The sequence below is a fragment of the Cherax quadricarinatus genome, chromosome 54 (assembly GCF_038502225.1).
Source record: "Cherax quadricarinatus isolate ZL_2023a chromosome 54, ASM3850222v1, whole genome shotgun sequence".
NCBI classification, from domain to species: Eukaryota; Metazoa; Arthropoda; class Malacostraca; order Decapoda; family Parastacidae; genus Cherax; species Cherax quadricarinatus.
In genome coordinates this window covers 15,823,898-15,847,740 of record NC_091345.1, presented here as the reverse complement: position 1 = coordinate 15,847,740, position 23,843 = coordinate 15,823,898, and the positions used below count along the sequence as shown (strand labels likewise).

Sequence of the window (23,843 nt, the reverse complement as noted above, 5' to 3'; positions counted from 1 at the left end):
TCCCAAAATTTTTTTTTTCCAGAAAACCCAAAATGAAAAAACAAATTTTTAGGAGTGGAAAGCCAAATCGAAAAAATTTCCAGGGGCTAAAATTTTGGGGGGCCACTTACGGGCCCCCCAAACAGGGTTTAATCGGCAAAAAACTTTGTAACCAATAATTTTTTAAGCCTATTACCGGAAAAAATTTTTATACATAAAAAATTTAAAAAAAGAATAGGGAAACGCTAAATTTTTGGGTAAAAAAAAAACCCGAAGTCCAAATAAAAATTTTTCCCCTTTAAAGGTCCAAAAGATCGACGTCAAATTCAAAGTAAAAAGTAGATCTTTTTTTACAATTTTTAAATAAAAAAAAAGAAAAATTTTTTTTTACACATTTTCAAATGAAAACAAAAGATCTTTCACATTTTTTTACATATTTTCAGATTGAAAATATAATTGCACCATTTAAGGTTAAGGAGGAGATTTTTTGTGTGTGTATGTATATAAATTTTTTAAAAAATTGCAATTTGGAATTTAGAAGAAAACCAGGGGGAATGGAAATTTTATAGGATCTTTTACATATTTTGGTTCGGGGAGTTATAAACCCAAAAACCTGAACAGGTAGATTGAGGGAATTTGAGGAAAAGTAGCGTGTAGATGCTGGCCTTTTCCACCTCAAAACAGGCAGAGTAGGCCAGTGTCTTCATGCTACCTTTCCTCTGAGTAAACTCTCTCAATATACCAGTTGCAGGTATTGCAACATTGCATAGCTCCTGGTGAAGCACAGTATAGTGTGACAGGTCTTGAGCTGAATATTTCCTTCCTTCCATGGCTTGTTTTGCATGCGTGCACATACAGTTTTTTAACACTGGACGTCTCCCATCGAGGTAGGGTGACCCAGAAAAAGAAACACTTTCACCATCATTATTAACCCCATTATTGTCTTGCCAGAGGTGCACTGATGCTACAGTTCAGATACCACTTCAAACTGCAAATATTCCCACACAGTTGATACTATGTGGTGTATTCATGGTACATAGTGTGCAGTTGATACTGTGTGGTGTATTCATTATACATTGTTGAATATACAATTTACTTTGTAACTACTGTTGGGTAACAAAAAAAAAAGTACAAAAACTATGTGAAAAGAAATTCATTCATTACATTCTAAGTTTTATCTGTCCTATCTCATACATTTTATCATTGGTAGAATTCTCTTATTTATGACTTTAAATAGTGAATAAGTTGTTATATATTTTGCCATGAATATTGATTTACTATAAAGTTACCGTATTGCATATTTTAAGTGTAAATGTTATGAATACAGCAAATAAACTTTTACGTATTTCAGAATAAAATTGTGAGGCATGTCAGGAGGGAGAAGAAAGTCTCGCAAACCACAGAAATGGGAAGACTATGTTGCCGATGAAGAACAACTAGCAACTATTGAGAAGGAACTAGTGAAAGAAGAAAAAGCCCGTATGAAATGTGCCAGCAATGATGGAGATTCTTCAGAAAAATCTCCAGACGGTGGTCAGGATGAGGAGGACGATGATGATAATGACACCACAGATGAAGAAGGCCATTTACAGATTGTCATTCAGAAAGATGAAAGTGAAGAATTTCAAACAGATAAGGAGTTAATTAAAGAAGAGATTTCTGAAGATGAGCTCAGTAAGGCTTTTGTTGAATACAAACAGATTGATTGGTGTTTTAAACATTTATATTTCTAATGGTCAAACATTTGCAATTAGTCATTTTTCAGATTGAAAAATACACTCATTGCTTTACTGTATAATTGAGCATTTATAAAATGTTCACATACTATAATGTAAACTTGAAACTTATTTTAAAATGGCTTAAATGTAATAAAATTGACAATTTTAATTTTCAGAATTCAGTCATAAGTCCATGGTGATTCTTTTTTTTTTATCCTTGTACTACACTCTCTTCTTCCTCCACCCACTCTTCAAAGTGCTTCATTCATTTCAGAAAATTAAATAATGGCATTACTTGGTAATAAATTTTAATTTCCAAATTTGATATCATTAATTAATTAAAGATTTCTCCTTGGTAAATGTTCTTCGATGAATTATGGAAAAATTTTACATTTACAAATTTGTGGGGAAAATGAATATGGCTTATGGTTATGTTAAGCTTGCTTTCTGATGCTAAATTGTATTTCAATAATATTTTTTAGGTGTTGGAGTTCAAGATAAAAAAGAGAAGCAGTGGTCTACCACTCAAGAAAAAAATAATGGAGAAATGATCGGAGACTGTACCATATGTGGAATTCAGTTACGGGATTGGCCTTCTACTCATAGCCATCTTAGATTTCACCGTCTTTCATATGTTCCACAATGCAATTATGGAAATGTGCTGACGCCCTTGACCAAAAGGTAATAACATATACATTCTTGACACTAACCAGTTTCTGATGCTTAGCTGTGAAATGTATGTAAATACTAAAGTAAACCTTATACAGTGTACATAACTTCTTTTATTCATGTCATTTTTATTTTTTCCTCTGTGTTCACTGTGTTCAGGATTTCAATAGAGACTGTTCTGTTCTGTAACTGCATTAAAAAAAAATTAAGTAGCTGTTAGTCATTTAAGGGATACATGAGAATGTTCATTTAGAACGTAGCCAGTAGGATTCTGCATTCAGAACAATACGACTTATTTGGGGGCTTTTTGCAAATGCTATAGTCTCTATATACAGTATTTGAAATGTTAAAAGCATTTTTTCCAGAATTTAAATGAAGCACTTGGTGGGTTGAAAATTTTAATTGTGTTTTCTTGTATTCTAGGTTAAATTGCCAAGTTTGCCAGCGAATTTGTCAAAACAGAGAAGTGTTGGCATATCATGCTTACACTGAGCATTATATAAACCGAAAAGATGCAAAATGCTGCCCTTTTTGTAGCAAGAATTTCAAAGATAATGAAGAATTTCAAGAACATCTTGACATGGATATTATTAGCTTTAAGTGCCAAGTGAGTTCAGTTACTTAGTGTATGCTTGTACATGTGTGTATGCCTGCATGCATCTGTAATTTTTTTTTTTTTTAACAAGTCGGCCATCTCCCACCGAGGCAGGGTGACCCAAAAAGAAAATCCCCAAAGATAAAATACTTTCATAATCATTCAACACTTTCACCTCACTCACACATAATCACTATTTTTGCAGAGGTGCTCAGAATACAACAGTTTACAAGCATATACGTATTAAGATGCACAACATATCTCTCCAAACTGCCAATATCCCAAACCCCTCCTTTAAAGTGCAGGCATTGTACTTCCCATTTCCAGGACTCGAGTCCGGCTATATAAAAATAACCGGTTTCCCTGAATCCCTTCACTAAATATTACCCTGCTCTCACTCCAACAGCCCGTCAGGTCCCAAATACCATTCGTCTCCATTCACTCCTCTTTAACACGCTCACGCACGCTTGCTGGAAGTCCAAGCCCCTCGCCCACAAAACCTCCTTTACCCCTCCCTCCAACCTTTTTGAGGACGACCCCTACCCTGCCTTCCTTTCCCTATACATTTATACGCTCTCCATGTCATTCTACTTTGATCCATTCTCTGTAAATGACCAAACCACCTCAACAACCCCCCTATCTAACCCCTTTGATTTGGAAGCCCAACCCCCTTCCCCCACAAACCTTTTTCCCCTCTCTCCAAAACCTTTTGGGGACGACCCTCCCCCGTTCCTTTCCCCCTTAGATTTAAGTTTTCCATGTATTCTATTTGATCCTTCTTCAAATGAAAAAACCCCCTCAAAACCCTCTGCCCTCTGCCCAATACTTTTTAACCCACCCCTTTTTTTCCTAATTTCCACCCCCAATTTTCTCAAATTTACCAAACCCCAGCATCCCCACTGCCCCCAAATCCTCGCTGTGCATTTCCACCGCCCCCCCATAAAGAGGTTGGTATACATATTTCAACATTCCTTCTTTGCCTCCATAGATAATTTTTGACTTCATGATTAACCTCATCCTTCAAACCACCCGGGGACACTAACTCCAAATCTAAAAACTTTCACTTTTTTTCCTACTCCTCCCCCCCAATTTGATACCCAATTTTTTTATCAAAATCATTTGACCCCATCACCATTTTTTTTTATTTAAACTTTCCCTTTTAAAAATTTCCCCAAACTATCCACAACTTTGTTTTTTTTTTAGAATTTATACACAGTATCATAAGCAAATAATTTTATTTTTTGACCCCCAAAATTTTAATCCCCCCCTTTCCCAAACCCTAGCATTTTTCCTTTAAACCCCCATCTGAAATATATTAAACAACCATGGTGACATTACACCTGCCTAAGACCCTTTTTTACCAAAGTAGTCTCCCCCTTTTCACACCCCAACCTGACCTTTTCTATCCTCTAAAAATCTTACAGCATTTAAAATTACCACCTATTCCAATATACTTGCAACACTGTTTTTTCTATCCACTCATCTATGCCTTTTAAACCAAAATGCAATAAAACTTCCCCCCTTTTTCTAAAACGTTTATATATATGTTTTAAAGAAAACTTGATTACATCCCCCACCAATTTGAAACCCCCTTGCTCATCCGCAATACACTGTCTTTCCCCAACTTTCAATTTTAACCCACCATTTTCCCGGGATCTATAAACTTATTCCCCATAATTTTTTATTTTTTTGTCCCTTTTCCTTTTATAAAGGGACTATAAACTTCTCAAATCCCCAGGTACCTTCCCCATACATTTATTAAACAAAAGTACCAACCACTCCAACACATATCCCCTGTTTTAACATTTTGCGATCCCATCATTCCAGCTCTTTATTTCATTTTTTAATCCTCATCACTCCCCACTTAAATTTCCCTTTTTTCACCCAGAAGATGGAACCCCCGACCAGCATGAAATTACGCCCTCTTCTTCCAACTTTAAAGTTCCCCAAAAATTTTCCCATCTACCTTTTTACCCCTCTCCCATCTACTAACTCCCCCACTCTGTTTTAACGCAAACCATTTTCCCCAGGCTTTTTAACTTTTTAATCACCCAAAATTTTTTTTTTTCAAAAAAATTTTTTTGAATGCCTCCCCTCTCATTGTTTTTTTACTCTTCACCACTTTTTCCTTTTCTTTTCCCCCCATATTGCTTTTTATAAACTTTTATAAACCTCTAAAGCTACCTTTTTCTTTTTTTCAACCCTTTCTTCATCATTCCAAATCCTCCTCTTTCCCCCTCCCCACCCTCCATAACCACAAACTTTTGCCCCACATTCTAATGCATTTTAAACATTCCAACCCTCTTAATCCCCCCTCATCTTTCCAGCCCACCTTCTAAAGTCCATCTCCCCGAACTTCCTCCTCCTTAGTTTATAAATTCCCCCTCCCCCTTATTTTTTTTGCCACCTTCCTCTTTCCATCTACCCCACTCTAATTAGCTAAAACAAAAGATCCCAAAAAGTTTCCCCCAAAAAATTACATCCTGGGCCCACCCCAAAACCTTTTTCCCCCAATACAAAACTAATAAACTACTTTCATTCGTCTACATCATACCTTGTATTTATTTATCCCCTTTTTCATAAAAAAATGTATTATTATTACCAAATTTTTTCTAAAATAGCTCAATTAAAGGGCCCCCCTTTCATTTACCCTGGCAAAATTTACCATACTCCCCCCTAACATTTTTACCCACTTTTCATTAAATCCCCCCCACCATTCCCCTCCCCTTGATTCAAAAACCCCCCAATTCCCAACATTTCCAAAATTTCTCTCTCCCCTACACTTTCTCTTTTCCATCAACGTTTTTTATAACCACTTTTCCCTCCACTTTTTTTTCTCCATAACTTGAATTAATACATTTATGGTCCCCCTTTCCGATAGCTTTTCCTTAAACATTCAATTTTCTTTTTGCACTAACTCTATTTGAAACCCTGACCCAATCCCCCTTTTTTCCCCTTCCCCTGAAACTCTCCCACCCCCCAGCTTTGTTTCACTTAAAACCGGACATCCACTTCTTTCATTCTCATCCACAACATCTCTTTCTTATCATCTGCAAAACATCCCGCATTCACACTTCCCTTTGACAATTTTCTTCTTTTTTTCTTTTTAGTAATTTTTACAAAAAAATTACAACCCCATTGTTCCCCATTTTATTTACTTTTACAACAAAAAGGGTTTAGGAGGAAGATTTTTCCATTTCCCCCAGGGATATAAAAGGAAAATAAAAGCCCAAGAACTAAGATAAAATAAAAAAAACTAGATGGTTTTATAAAAAAATTTTACATGTATTTTAGTGTGCCCTAAGGAAGAAGGAGCAGACATCCCTGTAATTTTGCATTTTTGAGACAGACAAAGAATCAAATCCAATCATGTAAAAAAAATCACAGGCTTTATTTTACTCATTTGGGCGGGATGGTACCTCCTGGGTGGTTCGTCCCCAAACCACAACTATCTGACAAAAATAGATCACCAACCAAAGAGGTTGAAAGTTATTATTGGGTGGATAAAGAGAAACAATTACGGGAGAATTTAGACTTTGATTTTTGTGAAAAGGGGCAGTTGAGGGTTTTGGGAAAAAATTGCCTGCAACAGGTGATTATAAATTTTAAAGGCCAGAAAGGCTGGTTGGAGATTTAAGAACATTACTGCATACAGTGTCGTGGCATGGTGAGGCTACCATTGGACCACAAGGCGGTGAAAATTTTATATGTGCATTAATTCCGGAGTACATAGGGCTGAAGGACTGAAACCTGAACAAGTGTTCAATTTGGAAACGGGCCCCTTTTTTTTGGAAGAAAATGCCGAGGACCTTCATTACAAAAGAGGAAAGGAAAATGGGGCCCCAAACCCTATGAAAGAAGGCGGGCGCTAATGTTCTGTGCTAATTAGTGGGGATTTCAAGTGAAGCCATTACTATGTACCATTCTAAAAACCCCGAGTGTTCGGGAAAAAACAATGTTAAAGAGTAAATTGTGTGTTTTGGAAATTAATAAAAAGGATGGGTCACGGGGAAAATTTTTATAGTGGTTCAATGAATGTTTCCCTTAGGGGAAGGAAAATCAATTATGGCACTGGGGAGTTCCATGGGGTTGGATGCGAGTTTGGAGGATGTGGAAGAATTGGTGGAAGACCACAACGAAGAGCTCACCACTGAGGAGCTGCAAGAGCTTCAGCAGGAAGAGCAACAGATCGCAGCTCAGAATTTTGCTGCAGAGGAGGAGGAAGAGAGATGGAAGAAGGTGCCTTCTTCAGAAATTAAGGAGATTTTTGCAATGTGGGGTAAGATGGAAAGATTTATGGAGAAACATCACCCTAACAAGGTTGTTGCAAGCCATGTTGGCAACATGTACAGTGACAAAGTCTTGGACCATTTTAGGGAAGTGTTAGAGATGCCAGAAACAGAGCTCTCTGGACAGTTATTTTGCAAGACAGGACTCCAGTGACTCTCAAGGTGGTCCTAGTGGCATTAAGAAACAGAGAAGAGAAGCAACCCCAGAAAAGCAATTGGTACCTGAGGTGTTGCTGGAAGGGGATTCCCCTTCCAAACTATAAACAATCCACTCTCTCTCTCCTCCTCCAGTCTCCCATACACTAAGAAGAATCTCCAATAAAGGTAAGTGTTATGCTGTTAATGTTTCATTCATCATTTCCCATTGTATTGTTTATGTACTACATGTATATTTCATGTAAAAAAAATTTTTGTTTTAATACTTCTGGGTGTCAGGAACGGATTAATTGTATTTACATTATTTCTTATGGGGAAAATTGATTCGCAAATCGTAAATTTCGTTTATAGTAGCTCCTCCAGGAATGGATTAATTATGAAAAACGAGGGACCACTGTACAGTGGACCCCCGCATAACGATTACCTCCGAATGCGACCAATTATGTAAGTGTAATTATGTAAGTGCGTTTGTACATGTATGTTTGGGGGTCTGAAATGGACTAATCTGCTTCACAATATTCCTTATGGGAACAAATTCGGTCAGTACTGGCACCTGAACATACTTCTGGAGTGAAAAAATATCGTTAACCGGGGGTCCACTGTACTTTTATTAACTCCACAAAGTAAGGACACCAGCGGTCGAATCCAGCATCTAACTGCAAGTCTTGCTTTTATGTATTTGTAGGTACAACACTTACAGATGTAGATGTATTACAATTATAGAGGAAGAGCTACAAGTATGTTCATAGTGTCCCATCTTTCTCAAAGCCTATTCTGGTCATCCTACTTCCTGTAAAATCTACTTTGTCATTCTTTTTATACTGTTTTTTCTGTATTTTTAAAGTTTATCTTCTTGATGCCCTATTAGTTTTAAGAAGCTTACCTCATCCTTTTCCTATATTCTTTTATGAACTTATAAGTGGTTAACATGACAACTCTTACAACTGTTTGCCAATAAATGCAAATTTAGTAATTATAGTTTTTGCATTTCAATTTTTTTTTTATTCTGCTATATTATTCTTTGTGTTTAATTCTGTTTTCATATTGATGCATTTTTTTTTTTAACATGCTAGCCATATCCCACCGAGGCAGGGTGACTTAAAAAGAAAAACTAAGTTTCTCCTTTTTTTTATTTTTTTTTTGAATTTAGTAATTTATACAGGAGGGGTTACCAGCCCCTTGCTCCCAGCGTCTTAGTCACTTCTTAGGACACACTTGGCTTATGGAGGAAGAATTCTTTTCCACTTCCCCACGGAGATAAGAGGAAATAAAGAAGAATAAGAAATATTAAGAAAATCCAGATGGATGTGTAAATATATATGCAGTGTACATGCATGTGTAGTGTGACATAAGTGTAAGTAGGAGTTGTAAGATATGCCTGTTATCCTGCATGTTTGAAAGAGAAAAGACACACCAGCATTCCTACCATCATGTAAAACAATTACAGGTTGATGCACATATATACAGTGGAACCCCGGTTTTCATCCGATCCGGTTATCGTACCTGGAGTTTGCCTGGAGAGAGTTCCGGGGGTCAACGCCCCCGCGGCCCGGTCTGTGACCAGGCCTCCTGGTGGATCAGAGCCTGATCAACAAGGCTGTTGCTGCTGGCTGCACGCAAACCAACGTACGAGCCACAGCCCGGCTGATCAGGAACTGACTTAAGGTGCTTGTCCAGTGCCAGCTTGAAGACTGCCAGGGGTCTGTTGGTAATCCCCCTTATGTGTGCTGGGAGGCAGTTGAACAGTCTCGGGCCCCTGACACTTATTGTATGGTCTCTTAACGTGCTAGTGACACCCCTGCTTTTCATTGGGGGGATGTTGCATCGTCTGCCAAGTCTTTTGCTTTCGTAGTGAGTGATTTTCGTGTGCAAGCTCGGTACTAGTCCCTCTAGGATTTTCCAGGTGTATATAATCATGTATCTCTCCCGCCTGCATTCCAGGGAATACAGATTCAGGAACCTCAAGCACTCCCAGTAATTTAGGTGTTTTATCTCCGTTATGCGCGCCGTGAAGGTTCTCTGTACATTTTCTAGGTCAGCAATTTCACCTGCCTTGAAAGGTGCTGTTAGTGTGCAGCAATATTCCAGCCTAGATAAAACAAGTGACCTGAAGAGTGTCATCATGGGCTTGGCATCCCTAGTTTTGAAGGTTCTCATTACCCATCCTGTCATTTTTCTAGCAGATGCGATTGATACAATGTTATGGTCCTTGAAGGTGAGATCCTCCGACATGATCACTCCCAGGTCTTTGACGTTGGTGTTTCGCTCTATTTTGTGGCCAGAATTTGTTTTGTACTCTGATGAAGATTTAATTTCCTCATGTTTACCATATCTGAGTAATTGAAATTTCTCATCGTTGAACTGCATATTGTTTTCTGCAGCCCACTGAAAGATTCGGTTGATGTCCGCCTGGAGACTTGCAGTGTCTGCAATGAAAGACACTGTTATGCAGATTCGGGTGTCATCTGCAAAGGAAGACACGGTGCTGTGGCTGACATCCTTGTCTATGTCAGATATGAGGATGAGGAACAAGATGGGAGCGAGTACTGTGCCTTATGGAACAGAGCTTTTCACCGTAGCTCCTTCGGACTTTACTCTGTTGACTACTACTCTGTGTTCTGTTAGTGAGGAAATTATAGATCCATCGACCGACTTTTCCTGTTATTCCTTTAGCACGCATTTTGTGCGCTATTACGCCATGGTCACACTTGTCGAAGGCTTTTGCAAAGTCTGTATATATTACATCTGCATTCTTTTTGTCTTCTAGTGCATCTAGGACCTTGTCGTAGTGATCCAATAGTTGAGACAGACAGGAGCGACCTGTTCTAAACCCATGTTGCCCTGGGTTGTGTAATTTATGGGTTTCTAGATGGGTGGTGATCTTGCTTCTTAGGACCCTTTCAAAGATTTTTATGATATGGGATGTTAGTGCTATCGGTCTGTAGTTCTTTGCTATTGCTTTACTGCCCCCTTTGTGGAGTGGGGCTATGTCTGTTGTTTTTAGTAACTGTGGGACGACCCCCGTGTCCATGCTCCCTCTCCATAGGATGGTAAAAGCTCGTGATAGGGGCTTCTTGCAGTTCTTGATGAACACGGAGTTCCATGAGTCTGGCCCTGGGGCAGAGTGCATGGGCATGTCATTTATCGCCTGTTCGAAGTCATTTGGCATCAGGATAACATCAGATAGGCTTGTGTTAACCAAATGCTGTGGCTCTCTCATAAAAAATTAATTTTGATCTTCGACTCTCAGTCTGGTTAGCGGCTTGCTAAAAACTGAGTCATATTGGGACTTGAGTAGCTCACTCATTTCCTTGCTGTCATCTGTGTAGGACCCATCTTGTTTAAGTAGGGGCCCAATACTGGACGTTGTTCTCGATTTTGATTTGGCATAGGAGAAGAAATACTTTGGGTTTCTTTCGATTTCATTTATGGCTTTTAGTTCTTCCCGCGATTCCTGACTCCTATAAGATTCCTTTAGCTTAAGTTTGATGCTTGCTATTTCTCTGACCAGTGTCTCCCTATGCATTTCAGATATTTTGACCTCTTTTAGCCGCTCTGTTATTCTTTTCCGTCGCCTGTAAAGGGAGCACCTGTCTCTTTCTATTTTACATCTACTCCTCCTTTTTCTTAGAGGAATAAGCCTTGTGAATACATCAAGTGCCACCGAGTTAATCTGTTCTAGGCATAAGTTGGGGTCTGTGTTGCTTAGTATATCTTCCCAGCTTATATCGGTTAGGACTTGGTTTACTTGGTCCCACTTTATGTTTTTGTTATTGAAGTTGAATTTGGTGAATGCTCCCTCGTGACTAATCTCATTATGTCGGTCTGGGGCTCCGTGCATACATGTCTGAACCTCAATTATGTTGTGATCTGAGTATATTGTTTTTGATATGGTGACATTTCGTATCAGATCATCATTGTTAGTGAAGATGAGGTCTAGTGTATTCTCCATTCTAGTAGGCTCTATTATTTGCTGGTTTAAATTGTAGGTAGTAGGTTGGTAGACAGCAACCACCCAGGGAAGTACTACTGTCCTGCCAGATGACTGTGAAACAGAAACCTGTAACTGTTTTGCATGATGGTAGGATTGCTGGTTTCTTTTTCTGTCTCATAAACATGCTAGATAACAGGGATATCTTCCTACTCCTACTAACACTTTGGTCACACTTCACAGACACGCACATGCATATATATATATACATACATCTAGGTTTTTCTCCTTTTTCTAAATAGCTCTTGTTCTTCTTTATTTCTTCTATTGTCCATGGGGAAGTGGAAAAGAATCTTTCCTCCGTAAGCCATGCGTGTCGTATGAGGCGACTAAAATGCCGGGAGCAATGGGCTAGTAACCCCTTCTCCTGTAGACATTTACTAAAAAAGAGAAGAAGAAAAACTTTATAAAACTGGGATGCTTGAATGTGCGTGGATGTAGTGCGGATGACAAGAAACAGGTGATTGCTGATGCTATGAATGAAAAGAAGTTGGATGTCCTGGCCCTAAGCGAAACAAAGCTGAAGGGGGTAGGGGAGTTTTGGTGGGGGGAAATAAATGGGATTAAATCTGGAGTATCTGAGAGAGTTAGAGCAAAGGAAGGGGTAGCAGTAATGTTGAATGATCAGTTATGGAAGGAGAAAAGAGAATATGAATGTGTGTAAATTCAAGAATTATGTGGATTAAAGTAAAGGTTGGATGCGAGAAGTGGGTCATGATAAGCGTGTATGCACCTGGAGAAGAGAGGAATGCAGAGGAGAGAGAGAGAGATTTTGGGAGATATTAAGTGAATGTATAGGAGCCTTTGAACCAAGTGAGAGAGTAATTGTGGTAGGGGACCTGAATGCTAAAGTAGGAGAAACTTTTAGAGAGGGTGTGGTAGGTAAGTTTGGGGTGCCAGGTGTAAATGATAATGGGAGCCCTTTGATTGAACTTTGTATAGAAAGGGGTTTAGTTATAGGTAATACATATTTTAAGAAAAAGAGGATAAATAAGTATACAAGATATGATGTAGGGCGAAATGACAGTAGTTTGTTGGATTATGTATTGGTAGATTGTAATAAAGTTGGTAGAATTACCGACAATATGTAAAGTAAAAGGACACAAGTGCAACTAATGTGACATTTTTATTGTGGCAACATTTCGCTCTCCAGGAGCAAAATGTTGCCACAATAAAAATGTCACATTAGTTGCATTTGTGTCCTTTTAATTTACATATTGGTAGATAAAAGACTGTTGAGTAGACTTCAGGATGTACATATTTATAGAGGGGCCACAGATATATCAGATCACTTTCTAGTTGTAGCTACACTGAGAGTAAAAGGTAGATGGGATACAAGGAGAATAGAAGCATCAGGGAAGAGAGAGGTGAAGGTTTATAAACTAAAAGAGGAGGCAGTTAGGGTAAGATATAAACAGCTATTGGAGGATAGATGGGCTAATGAGAGCATAGGCAATAGGGTCGAAGAGGTATGGGGTAGGTTTAAAAATGTAGTGTTAGAGTGTTCAGCAGAAGTTTGTGGTTACAGGAAAGTGGGTGCGGGAGGGAAGAGGAGCGATTGGTGGAATGATGATGTAAAGAGAGTAGTAAGGGAGAAAAAGTTAGCATATGAGAAGTTTTTACAAAGTAGAAGTGATGCAAGGAGGGAAGAGTATATGGAGAAAAAGAGAGAGGTTAAGAGAGTGAGAGAGTGGTGAAGCAATGTAAAAAGAGAGCAAATGAGAGAGTGGGTGAGATGTTATCAACAAATTTTGTTGAAAATAAGAAAAAGTTTTGGAGTGAGATTAACAAGTTAAGGAAGCCTAGAGAACAAATGGGTTTGTCAGTTAAAAATAGGAGAGGAGAGTTATTAAATGGAGCGTTAGAGGTATTGGGAAGATGGAGGGAATATTTTGAGGAATTGTTAATTGTTGATGAAGATAGGGAAGCTGTGATTTCGTGTATTGGGCAAGGAGGAATAACATCTTGTAGGAGTGAGGAAGAGCCAGTTGTGAGTGTGGGGGAAGTTCGTGAGACAGTAGGTAAAATGAAAGGGGGTAAGGCAGCCGGGATTGATGGGATAAAGATAGAAATGTTAAAAGCAGGTGGGGATATAGTTTTGGAGTGGTTGGTGCAATTATTTAATAAATGTATGGAAGAGGGTAAGGTACCTAGGGATTGGCAGAGAGCATGCATAGTTCCTTTGTATAAAGGCAAAGGGGACAAAAGAGAGTGCAAAAATTATAGGGGGATAAGTCTGTTGAGTATACCGGGTAAAGTGTATGGTAGAGTTATTATTGAAAGAATTAAAAGTAAGACTGAGAATAGGATAGCAGATGAACAAGGAGGCTTTAGGAAAGGTAGGGGGTGTGTGGACCAGGTGTTTACAGTGAAACATATAAGTGAACAGTATTTAGAGCAATGGGCTAGTAACCCCTTCTCCTGTATACAATTACTAAAAAAGAGAAGAAGAAAAACTTTATAAAACTGGGTTGCTTAAATGTGCGTGGATGTAGTGCGGATGACAAGAAACAGATGATTGCTGATGTTATGAATGAAAAGAAGTTGGATGTCCTGGCCCTAAGCGAAACAAAGCTGAAGGGGGTAGGAGAGTTTCAGTGGGGGGAAATAAATGGGATTAAATCTGGAGTATCTGAGAGAGTTAGAGCAAAGGAAGGGGTAGCAGTAATGTTAAATGATCAGTTATGGAAGGAGAAAAGAGAATATGAATGTGTAAATTCAAGAATTATGTGGATTAAAGTAAAGGTTGGATGCGAGAAGTGGGTCATAATAAGCGTGTATGCACCTGGAGAAGAGAGGAATGCAGAGGAGAGAGAGAGATTTTGGGAGATGTTAAGTGAATGTATAGGAGCCTTTGAACCAAGTGAGAGAGTAATTGTGGTAGGGGACTTGAATGCTAAAGTAGGAGAAACTTTCAGAGAGGGTGTGGTAGGTAAGTTTGGGGTGCCAGGTGTAAATGATAATGGGAGCCCTTTGATTGAACTTTGTATAGAAAGGGGTTTAGTTATAGGTAATACATATTTTAAGAAAAAGAGGATAAATAAGTATACACGATATGATGTAGGGCGAAATGACAGTAGTTTGTTGGATTATGTATTGGTAGATAAAAGACTGTTGAGTAGACTTCAGGATGTACATGTTTATAGAGGGGCCACAGATATATCAGATCACTTTCTAGTTGTAGCTACACTGAGAGTAAAAGGTAGATGGGATACAAGGAGAATAGAAGCATCAGGGAAGAGAGAGGTGAAGGTTTATAAACTAAAAGAGGAGGCAGTTAGGGTAAGATATAAACAGCTATTGGAGGATAGATGGGCTAATGAGAGCATAGGCAATGGGGTCGAAGAGGTATGGGGTAGGTTTAAAAATGTAGTGTTAGAGTGTTCAGCAGAAGTTTGTGGTTACAGGAAAGTGGGTGCAGGAGGGAAGAGGAGCGATTGGTGGAATGATGATGTAAAGAGAGTAGTAAGGGAGAAAAAGTTAGCATATGAGAAGTTTTTACAAAGTAGAAGTGATGCAAGGAGGGAAGAGTATATGGAGAAAAAGAGAGAAGTTAAGAGAGTGGTGAAGCAATGTAAAAAGAGAGCAAATGAGAGAGTGGGTGAGATGTTATCAACAAATTTTGTTGAAAATAAGAAAAAGTTTTGGAGTGAGATTAACAAGTTAAGAAAGCCTAGAGAACAAATGGATTTGTCAGTTAAAAATAGGAGAGGAGAGTTATTAAATGGAGATTTAGAGGTATTGGGAAGATGGAAGGAATATTTTGAGGAATTGTTAAATGTTGATGAAGATAGGGAAGCTGTGATTTCGTGTATAGGGCAAGGAGGAATAACATCTTGTAGGAGTGAGGAAGAGCCAGTTGTGAGTGTGGGGGAAGTTCGTGAGGCAGTAGGTAAAATGAAAGGGGGTAAGGCAGCCGGGATTGATGGGATAAAGATAGAAATGTTAAAAGCAGGTGGGGATATAGTTTTGGAGTGGTTGGTGCAATTATTTAATAAATGTATGGAAGAGGGTAAGGTACCTAGGGATTGGCAGAGAGCATGCATAGTTCCTTTGTATAAAGGCAAAGGGGATAAAAGAGAGTGCAAAAATTATAGGGGGATAAGTCTGTTGAGTGTACCTGGTAAAGTGTATGGTAGAGTTATAATTGAAAGAATTAAGAGTAAGACGGAGAATAGGATAGCAGATGAACAAGGAGGCTTTAGGAAAGGTAGGGGGTGTGTGGACCAGGTGTTTACAGTGAAACATATAAGTGAACAGTATTTAGATAAGGCTAAAGAGGTCTTTGTGGCATTTATGGATTTGGAAAAGGCGTATGACAGGGTGGATAGGGGGGCAATGTGGCAGATGTTGCAGGTGTATGGTGTAGGAGGTAGGTTACTGAAAGCAGTGAAGAGTTTTTACGAGGATAGTGAGGCTCAAGTTAGAGTATGTAGGAAAGAGAGAGATTATTTCCCAGTAAAAGTAGGCCTTAGACAAGGATGTGTGATGTCACCGTGGTTGTTTAATATATTTATAGATGGGGTTGTAAGAGAAGTAAATGCGAGGGTCTTGGCAAGAGGCGTGAAGTTAAAAGATAAAGAATCACACATAAAGTGGGAGTTGTCACAGTTGCTCTTTGCTGATCACACTGTGCTCTTGGGAGATTCTGAAGAGAAGTTGCAGAGATTGGTGGATGAATTTGGTAGGGTGTGCAAAAGAAGAAAATTAAAAGTGAATACAGGAAAGAGTAAGGTTATGAGGATAACAAAAAGATTAGGTGATGAAAGATTGGATATCAGATTGGAGGGATAGAGTATGGAGGAGGTGAATGTATTCATATATTTGGGAGTGGACATGTCAGCGGATGGGTCTATGAAAGATGAGGTGAATCATAGAATTGATGAGGGGAAAAGGGTGAGTGGTGCACTTAGGAGTCTGTGGAGACAAAGAACTTTGTCCTTGGAGGCAAAGAGGGGAATGTATGAGAGTATAGCTTTACCAACGCTCTTATATGGGTGTGAAGCATGGGTGATGAATGTTTCAGCGAGGAGAAGGCTGGAGGCAGTGGAGATGTCATGTCTGAGGGCAGTGTGTGGTGTGAATATAATGCAGAGAATTCGTAGTTTGGAAGTTAGGAGGAGGTGTGGGATTACCAAAACTGTTGTCCAGAGGGCTGAGGAAGGGTTGTTGAGGTGGTTCGGACATGCAGAGAGAATAGAGCGAAACAGAATGACTTCAAGAGTGTATCAGTCTGTAGTGGAAGGAAGGCGGGGTAGGGGTCGGCCTAGGAAAGGTTGGAGGGAGGGGGTAAAGGAGGTTTTGTGTGCGAGGGGCTTGGACTTCCAGCAGGCATGCGTGAGCGTGTTTGATAGGAGTGAATGCAGACAAATGGTTTTTAATACTTGACGTGCTGTTGGAGTGTGAGCAAAGTAACATTTATGAAGGGATTCAGGGAAACCGGCAGGCCGGACTTGAGTCCTGGATATGGGAAGTACAATGCCTGCACTCTGAAGGAGGGGTGTTAATGTTGCAGTTTAAAAACTGTAGTGTAAAGCACCCTTCTGGCAAGACAGTGATGGAGTGAATGATGGTGAAAGTTTTTCTTTTTCGGGCCACCCTGCCTTGGTGGGAATCGGCCAGTGTGATAATAAAAATAAATAAATTAAATTGAATTTTGTGCAGAGATTTAAAAGCTCGTGCGAGTGTGAGTTTTCATCAGAGCTGCCTCCTGGTGTTATTACTGCAACAGTATTATTTGCTATATTCCTCCATTTTAGGTGCCTTAAGTAGAAATCCCCCAGGAGCAAGATGTTGGGTGCAGGAGCTGGCAGATTTTCCAGACAGTGGTCAATTTTTAACAGCTGTTCCTGGAATTGCTGGGATGTTGCATCTGGAGGCTTGTAGACTACCACAATGACTAGGTTTTGGTTCTCGATCTTTACTGCTAAAACTTCCACTACATCATTTGAGGCATTAAGCAGTTCTGTGCAAACAAGTGGCTCTGCAATGTACAGGCCAAACCCCCCCTTCCCCCCTTTTTGCCTTTTCACTCTGTCACATCTGTATAGGTTGTAAGCTGGGATCCATATTTCGTTGTCCAAGTGATCCTTTGTGTGGGTCTCAGTGAAAGCCGCGAACATTGCCTTTGCCTCTGCAAGCAGTCCACGGTTGAAAGGTATTTTGTTGTTTGTTGCTGGCTTTAGACCCTGTATGTTTGCAAAGAAGAATGTCATCAGACTGGTGGTATTGTTGGTACTTGGGGGGGATTTTTTTTCCGGCATTAGTATCTGTATCTGTTGGTTTGGAGTGGAGGCCATCGAGTGTGGTTCCACTCCAGGAATGACTGGATTTGGTGTGCGATTTCTGCCATTTCCTGACAGTTTTTTTTTTCCTTCCTGGCACTAAAAAACCTCTCCCTCTTGAGTGGCTGTGGCTACTCAGGTTTTCCCATGGCCTGGATGTTTTGTATCTTTTTGTTCCCTTTAGATGGTGTGCCTGACAATTTAAGTTATAGCACAGTCTTTCCTGTACTGAAGAGGTAAACATTTCAGGGTGAAAAAGTTTACAGGAAGGGAGTTTGCATTTTCCTGTTGTCATATGGGCACAATTCAGTTTTTGACTATTTTTGGGCAAAATTTTCCCCGTTTTCGTACATCCGCTCAGAAATTGTCTGTACCAGACGCGTCTGCCTGCCCATGGGACGTGGCCACTCATACGTTTGTGATTCAGTCTGCCTTTGTTTCTCATAGAGGGTGGTAGAGGGTGGTAGTGATGGTGGTAGAGGTTGGTAGTGATGGTGGTAGAGGGTGGTAATGATGGTGGTAGAGGGTGGTAGTGATGGTGGTAGAGGGTGGTAGTGATGGTGGTAGAGGGTGGTAGTGATGGTGGTAGAGGGTGGTAGTGGTAGTGATGGTGGAAGAGGGTGGTAGTGGTAGTGATGGTGGAAGAGGGTGGTAGTGATGGTAGTAGAGGTAACCTCTCCTCCCTCTCCCCTCCTCGCCATCTTCCATATGCCAACAGAGTCTTCAATAAAGGTAAAAGGGATTTAAATATTCATTTATCCATATCATTAGTGCTTTATATTTTTCTCATTGTTTTCTGTATGTAAAAACTATAGTTATCTCTTTAAAAATGTATTTTTTGTTAATATTTTTGGGTGTGGAACGGATTAATTGGATTTACATTATTTCTTATGGGAAATATCACTTCAGTTTTCATACAAATCAGTTTTCGGCCGACCTTCTGGAACAGATTAAAGATGAAAACTGAGGTTCCACTGTAGTTTTTTATTTTTGGAACAGTTTCTAAAGCGTGTTTCTATGTATATATTTGAAGAGTATATTAACCCTTTGACTGTCGCAACCCCAAATCCTGAGGTGTCTCCTGGTGTCGCAAAATTTAAAAAAAAAAAAAATTATTTTTTCTTATGAAATGATAGAGAATCTTTTCCCGATTGTAAAGACACCAAAAAAACGAAATTTGATGGAAAACTGACGGAATTACGCTCTCTCGAAGTTAGCGACTTCGGCGATATTTAAAAATCGGCAATTTCGCCCACTTTGAGCCCTATTTTCGGCTAATTCCGTTATTCCAGTCAACCAAACTCATAACTATTTCTTCAGAACTCTATTTTTTCTATCGATTGAGTACAAGAAACTGCTCATTTACCGATTTGAACTACCCAATAACATGGTCAGAAATTTGCAATTTGGCCAATTTCACGAAAATTAAAAAATATGACAATTTCAAATTAAGGTCCAGAATGAACAATGCAGACATTCCTGGCTCTAAAATAACATTTTCTTTGTTCATCAGTCATGTCTCCAGGCCCCTGTGATATTACTCTTGCTTTTTATTTTGAAATTTTATTCAAACAAAAAATAGAAGATTTACTGTTATGCAGACTACTGCAATACTGTAATAATTGTAAAAATTACATCAACCCATTCATGACTGCGTATTAGAATGGCTATTTGGACATTTATTGGACAATGACATCATTTGTTTACTTTTGAACATCGGCAAAAATCAAACATTTCCTGTACTTTGTGCTCCATTTCCAGGTTCTTTTTATAGTAAAATTAATCAAAATGACCTCCATTTCTATAATATAGTTTCCATTCTATCAAATGAGACCAAGAAAACGAGAATACAACCACAAATACTATACGAAAATAGACCACAAAGTTGGCATTTTAATTAAAAAAAACGGTCGGAGTTTTTTTTTTCTCATTATGCACTGCGTGCTCCAGGATTTTTTTTATGTGGTGCACACTGACCACACAGACCCATTCTCTCACATGTGGGCCTACTAGCTTTCTCCTGCCTGATTTGAAGCCGCTAGAATTTATGAGTATATATACGTCAAACACGGTACCTCGCAAACGTATATATACGGCCGCGACAGTCAAAGGGTTAAAGTTAATGAACATTGCATATTAGTCTAAAATATTTTTTGGTATACAGTAGTGTCCCCATATCTGCTGGGGATGTGTTCTAAAATTACCATGGATTATTATTATTATTATTATAATCAAAAAGAAGCGCTAAGCCACAAGGGCTATACAGCGCTGCAGGGTAGGGAAGGAAGTGAGGGTATTGGATGGCAGAAGGGAGGAGGGATGATCAGCAGGTTACAGAAAACAGCGGGGCAGGGGATAGTACAGGGGTAGAGGGTAGCAAGAGATTGAAGTAGAAAGGGCTGAAGGTATCAGAATTTGTGAAGTAAGTCAGTTGTTGTCAAAAAGTCAATGAGAGAGTCCGGATGAAAGGTGGGTCCATCAGCGAGAAGGGAAGGTAAAGAGAGAGTAGCGGAGCGAAGACGACAACAGAGGTAAATTCTGCGTGCTCGTTGATAAAGTGGGCAGTCCAACAGAATGTGGCTGACTGATAATGGAGCTTGGCAATTCTCACAGAGAGGAGCAGGACGCCTCTCCATGAGATATCCATGAGTAAGACGAGTATGGCCAATGCGAAGACGGGAGAGAGTAGTCTCCCAACCTCGACACTGGTGATAAGAAGACGGCCAGTAACCTATACTCGGTTTAATAGATTGAAGTTTGTTGCCGAGCATAGTAGACCAACGTTGTTGCCAACGGGTGTGAAGGTGGGAAGATATTGCAGCAAAATAGTCCGTAAATGGAATACCTCTATAAGAAACTGGTAGGTCATGTACTGCTGACCGCGCAGCAGTGTCTGCCTGTTCATTGCCCTGTACGTCAACATGACCAGGGACCCAACAAAAAACAATATCTTTATGCTTGGTAAAGATGCGGCGTAGCCAAAGTTGGATACGGAGGACTAAGGGGTGAGGTGTATCAAATTTTTGTATAGCCTGTAAAGCACTAAGGGAGTCTGAGACAACCACAAATGATGACACAGGCATAGATGCAATACGGATAAGTGCTGTAAGGATGGCATACAATTCAGCAGTAAAAATACTAGCCGAAGATAGTAAATGCCCTTGTACGATGCTGTCCGGAAACACTGCTGCGAATCCTACGCCGTCAGAAGACTTAGAGCCATCTGTGTACACAGCAATGACATGAGAATGAGAGTGAAAGTGGTCAAGAAAAAGAGAGCGGGAAGCGACCGTAGACAGTTGGGCTTTCGAGCAAGGGAGGGAGAAAGAACAGACTCGAATAGCTGGAACTTCCCAGGGGGGTAGGGAAAAGTGAGATGCTACATGTACATAGAAAGGTGGTAGTTGAAGAGAAGACAAGAGCAAATGAAGGTGAAGAGAGAAGGGACGGAGTAAACAGGGGCGGCGAACAAATAAAGAATGTCTACTAATATCAGTGACCATTCTATAAATGGAAGGATTGCGGAGATCATGAGAGCGTACATAGTAGCGCAGGCAATGGGCATCACAGCGATCGGATAAGGATGGAACGTTCGCTTCTGTATAGAGGCTCTCGACAGGGGAAGAGCGAAAAGCACCAAGGCATAAACGTAATCCTTGGTGATGAATGGGGTTAAGGCTAGAGAGAGTAGCAGGAGATGCCGCTGAATAGATCTGGTCACCATAATCAAGTTTCGATAAAATAAGGGTGGAATGTAGGCGGAGGAGGGTTCGACGATCAGCTCCCCATGAAAGATGAGCAAGGGTTTTAAGAAGGTTCAGCCGGCTGTGACAAGTTGCCTTCAGAGAGGTAATGTGAGGTTTCCAGGATAACCTACGATCAAAGAGGAGGCCCAGAAACTTGACTGTATCACGTTCAGGGATACGGGAGCCATAGAGGTACAAAGGATGATCGGAGATGACAGAGCGTCTAGTGAAAGTAATTTGGTGGGTTTTAGTGCTGAAAAATTTAAACCCATGTGTGGTGGCCCAATTGGAAACACGGTCGACTGCATGTTGGAGAGAAACTGTAATGAGGTGACAGTCAGCGCCTGCACAGGCAATAGCGAAGTCATCAACGTAGAGTGATGACCAAATATTTGATGGAAGACTAGAGGCCAAATCATTAATAGCAAGGAGAAAAAGTGTTGTGCTCAGAACACATCCCTGGGGGACACCTTCAGCTTGGATAAAGTCCGGGGAGGGCACATTATTAACCCGAACACGGAAATGCCTGTCAGTTAAAAAGTTCTTAAGGAAGGATGGTAGATTGCCTCGAAGGCCTAAGGAGTGGGCTTGGGCTAAAATATTATACCTCCAAGTTGTGTCATATGCTTTCTCAAGGTCAAAAAATATGGCAATAACTGAGTGGTTATTCGCAAAGGCATTACGAACATACGTATCCAAGCGTAGTAAGGGGTCTATGGTAGAATGTCCCTTACGAAAGCCATATTGACGAGTGGAGAGACTGTTATGTGTCTCTAAATACCACACTAAACGTCTATTTACTAGGCATTCCATTACTTTGCAAACTGCACTGGTAAGAGCAATGGGACGATAGTGGGAGGTTTCATGTCCCGTAGTGCCTGGTTTGCGGAAAGGGAGAACAATGGCGGATTTCCACAGCTGTGGAAGAACTCCTTGTGACCAAATAAGATTGTAAAGGCGTAATAGGACTGCAAGGGCTGACTGATGTAAATGTTGTAGCATACGAATATGAGTGTCGTCGGGCCCAGCTGCCGATGATCGACAAGCTGAGAGTGTTGCCTCCAGACCAACAACGGTGCAAATTTGAGCAGGACGGGTACAGCAGCAAAGACATGCCGCACAGCAAAAGGGCCCAGGGAGACGGCTGGCGCGGCCCCGACGGCCCGGGCAAAGACGGGCCAGCAGCAGCAGACATGCTACAGAGCAGCAGAGGGCACAGCAGCAGCAGACGGCTCAGAGGCAGCATGAGGGTGGCAGCAGCACAGACGTGCCAGCAGCAAAGAGGACAGCAGCAGCAGAAGCCCGGCGGACGGGAAGCAGAAACAGCCCCACGCGCAAAAAAGGGGGCCCCAGCGCGTTTGTTAAGCACAGCGCCCCGTGTGAGCGGCGGCGCGCTGTCCACCAAAGTAGCTATGGTAGGGGGGTTTTTAACCCCCCCCCAGCCCCGGAGACACGACCCACTTTCATATTATAAAAGACTTTTCATCTCATTGTTTTTCCCCCTTTATTGCGATTGGACAGAATTTTTCCCAGGGTCATTTTAAAAAAAGCACCGAAAACATAAAAAACAAATATTCTGATTTTTTTTGATTTTAAAAGAGGCTGGCTGGAAACAATGCCACCGGGGGAAAGTGAGCGGCCCGGGCCAATGACGGGCCGACAAAACGTGAGCAACGGTTGGGGGAAAATTTAAAACCCGGGATGGATTAATCGCTAGGGATGCCATGGGGTTTTCCCACGCTGTTTTTTTCAGGAAGAAAGCCCGGGGGTGAACCTGGCAGATTTTGGGGAAAAAAAATGAAGGGGAGCCCCTAGAAAGGGGATAGATGATTCCCATCATTGGAACATCAGGGGGTTTGTTATTAGACCCGAGAACGGGAGCGGGCAGAAAAATTTTCCACCAGCGATTTTTTTCCAGACCCGATAGAGGAAGAGGGGGAGGGTGGAGACATAATTCGCCAGAAGGCGTTTGTCGGATGACAGGGCGGATGACGCTTTCGAAAATCGGATTCGTTTCTTTTAAACCGATCGCCCATGCAGCGCTTAAAACGATGCAAAAAAAGGGAGTTTACCAAGGCACCATTTAGAAGCCCTTTTTTTATAGAATGAGAAGCCGAAAAAGGGAGGACGAGAAGGGGTAAAAGCCCACGATGGAGGACGAAGGGGAAAAACCTCTAAAAAAGGTGAGAAAGGGTTTCCCAAATTTCCCGACAAATTGGCGTGGATGGAAAGAGGTGGTGAATGGGGGGAAGAAGAATGTTTGGGGAAAATGATCTGCTGGTAACCGGGGAGAACAGACCGAAGTCTAATGGGGAAAAAAGACTAAGATCGACAAAGAGAGTATAGTCCGAGATCAAAATGGGAAAACGTATTTAAAAACAGGAGGGGGGGGGTGGCAAAAAAAGCCCTAACCAGG

General features: G+C 40.6%; 1 protein-coding gene across 1 annotated transcript in view; it reads left to right on the top strand.

Moving 5' to 3' along the window:
- The first annotated feature begins 1,307 nt into the window (after positions 1-1,307).
- LOC128699231 (uncharacterized) overlaps positions 1,308-23,843 on the top strand; it is a 52,388-nt gene continuing 29,852 nt past the window's right edge. Inside the window, exons 1-4 of the mRNA XM_070096526.1 lie at positions 1,308-1,653; positions 2,180-2,378; positions 2,790-2,982; positions 22,456-22,842. Of these exons, the coding sequence (XP_069952627.1) occupies positions 1,347-1,653; positions 2,180-2,378; positions 2,790-2,982; positions 22,456-22,842 (1,086 nt within the window). The 5' untranslated portion in view covers positions 1,308-1,346. The remainder of the gene's footprint in view (positions 1,654-2,179; positions 2,379-2,789; positions 2,983-22,455; positions 22,843-23,843) is intronic.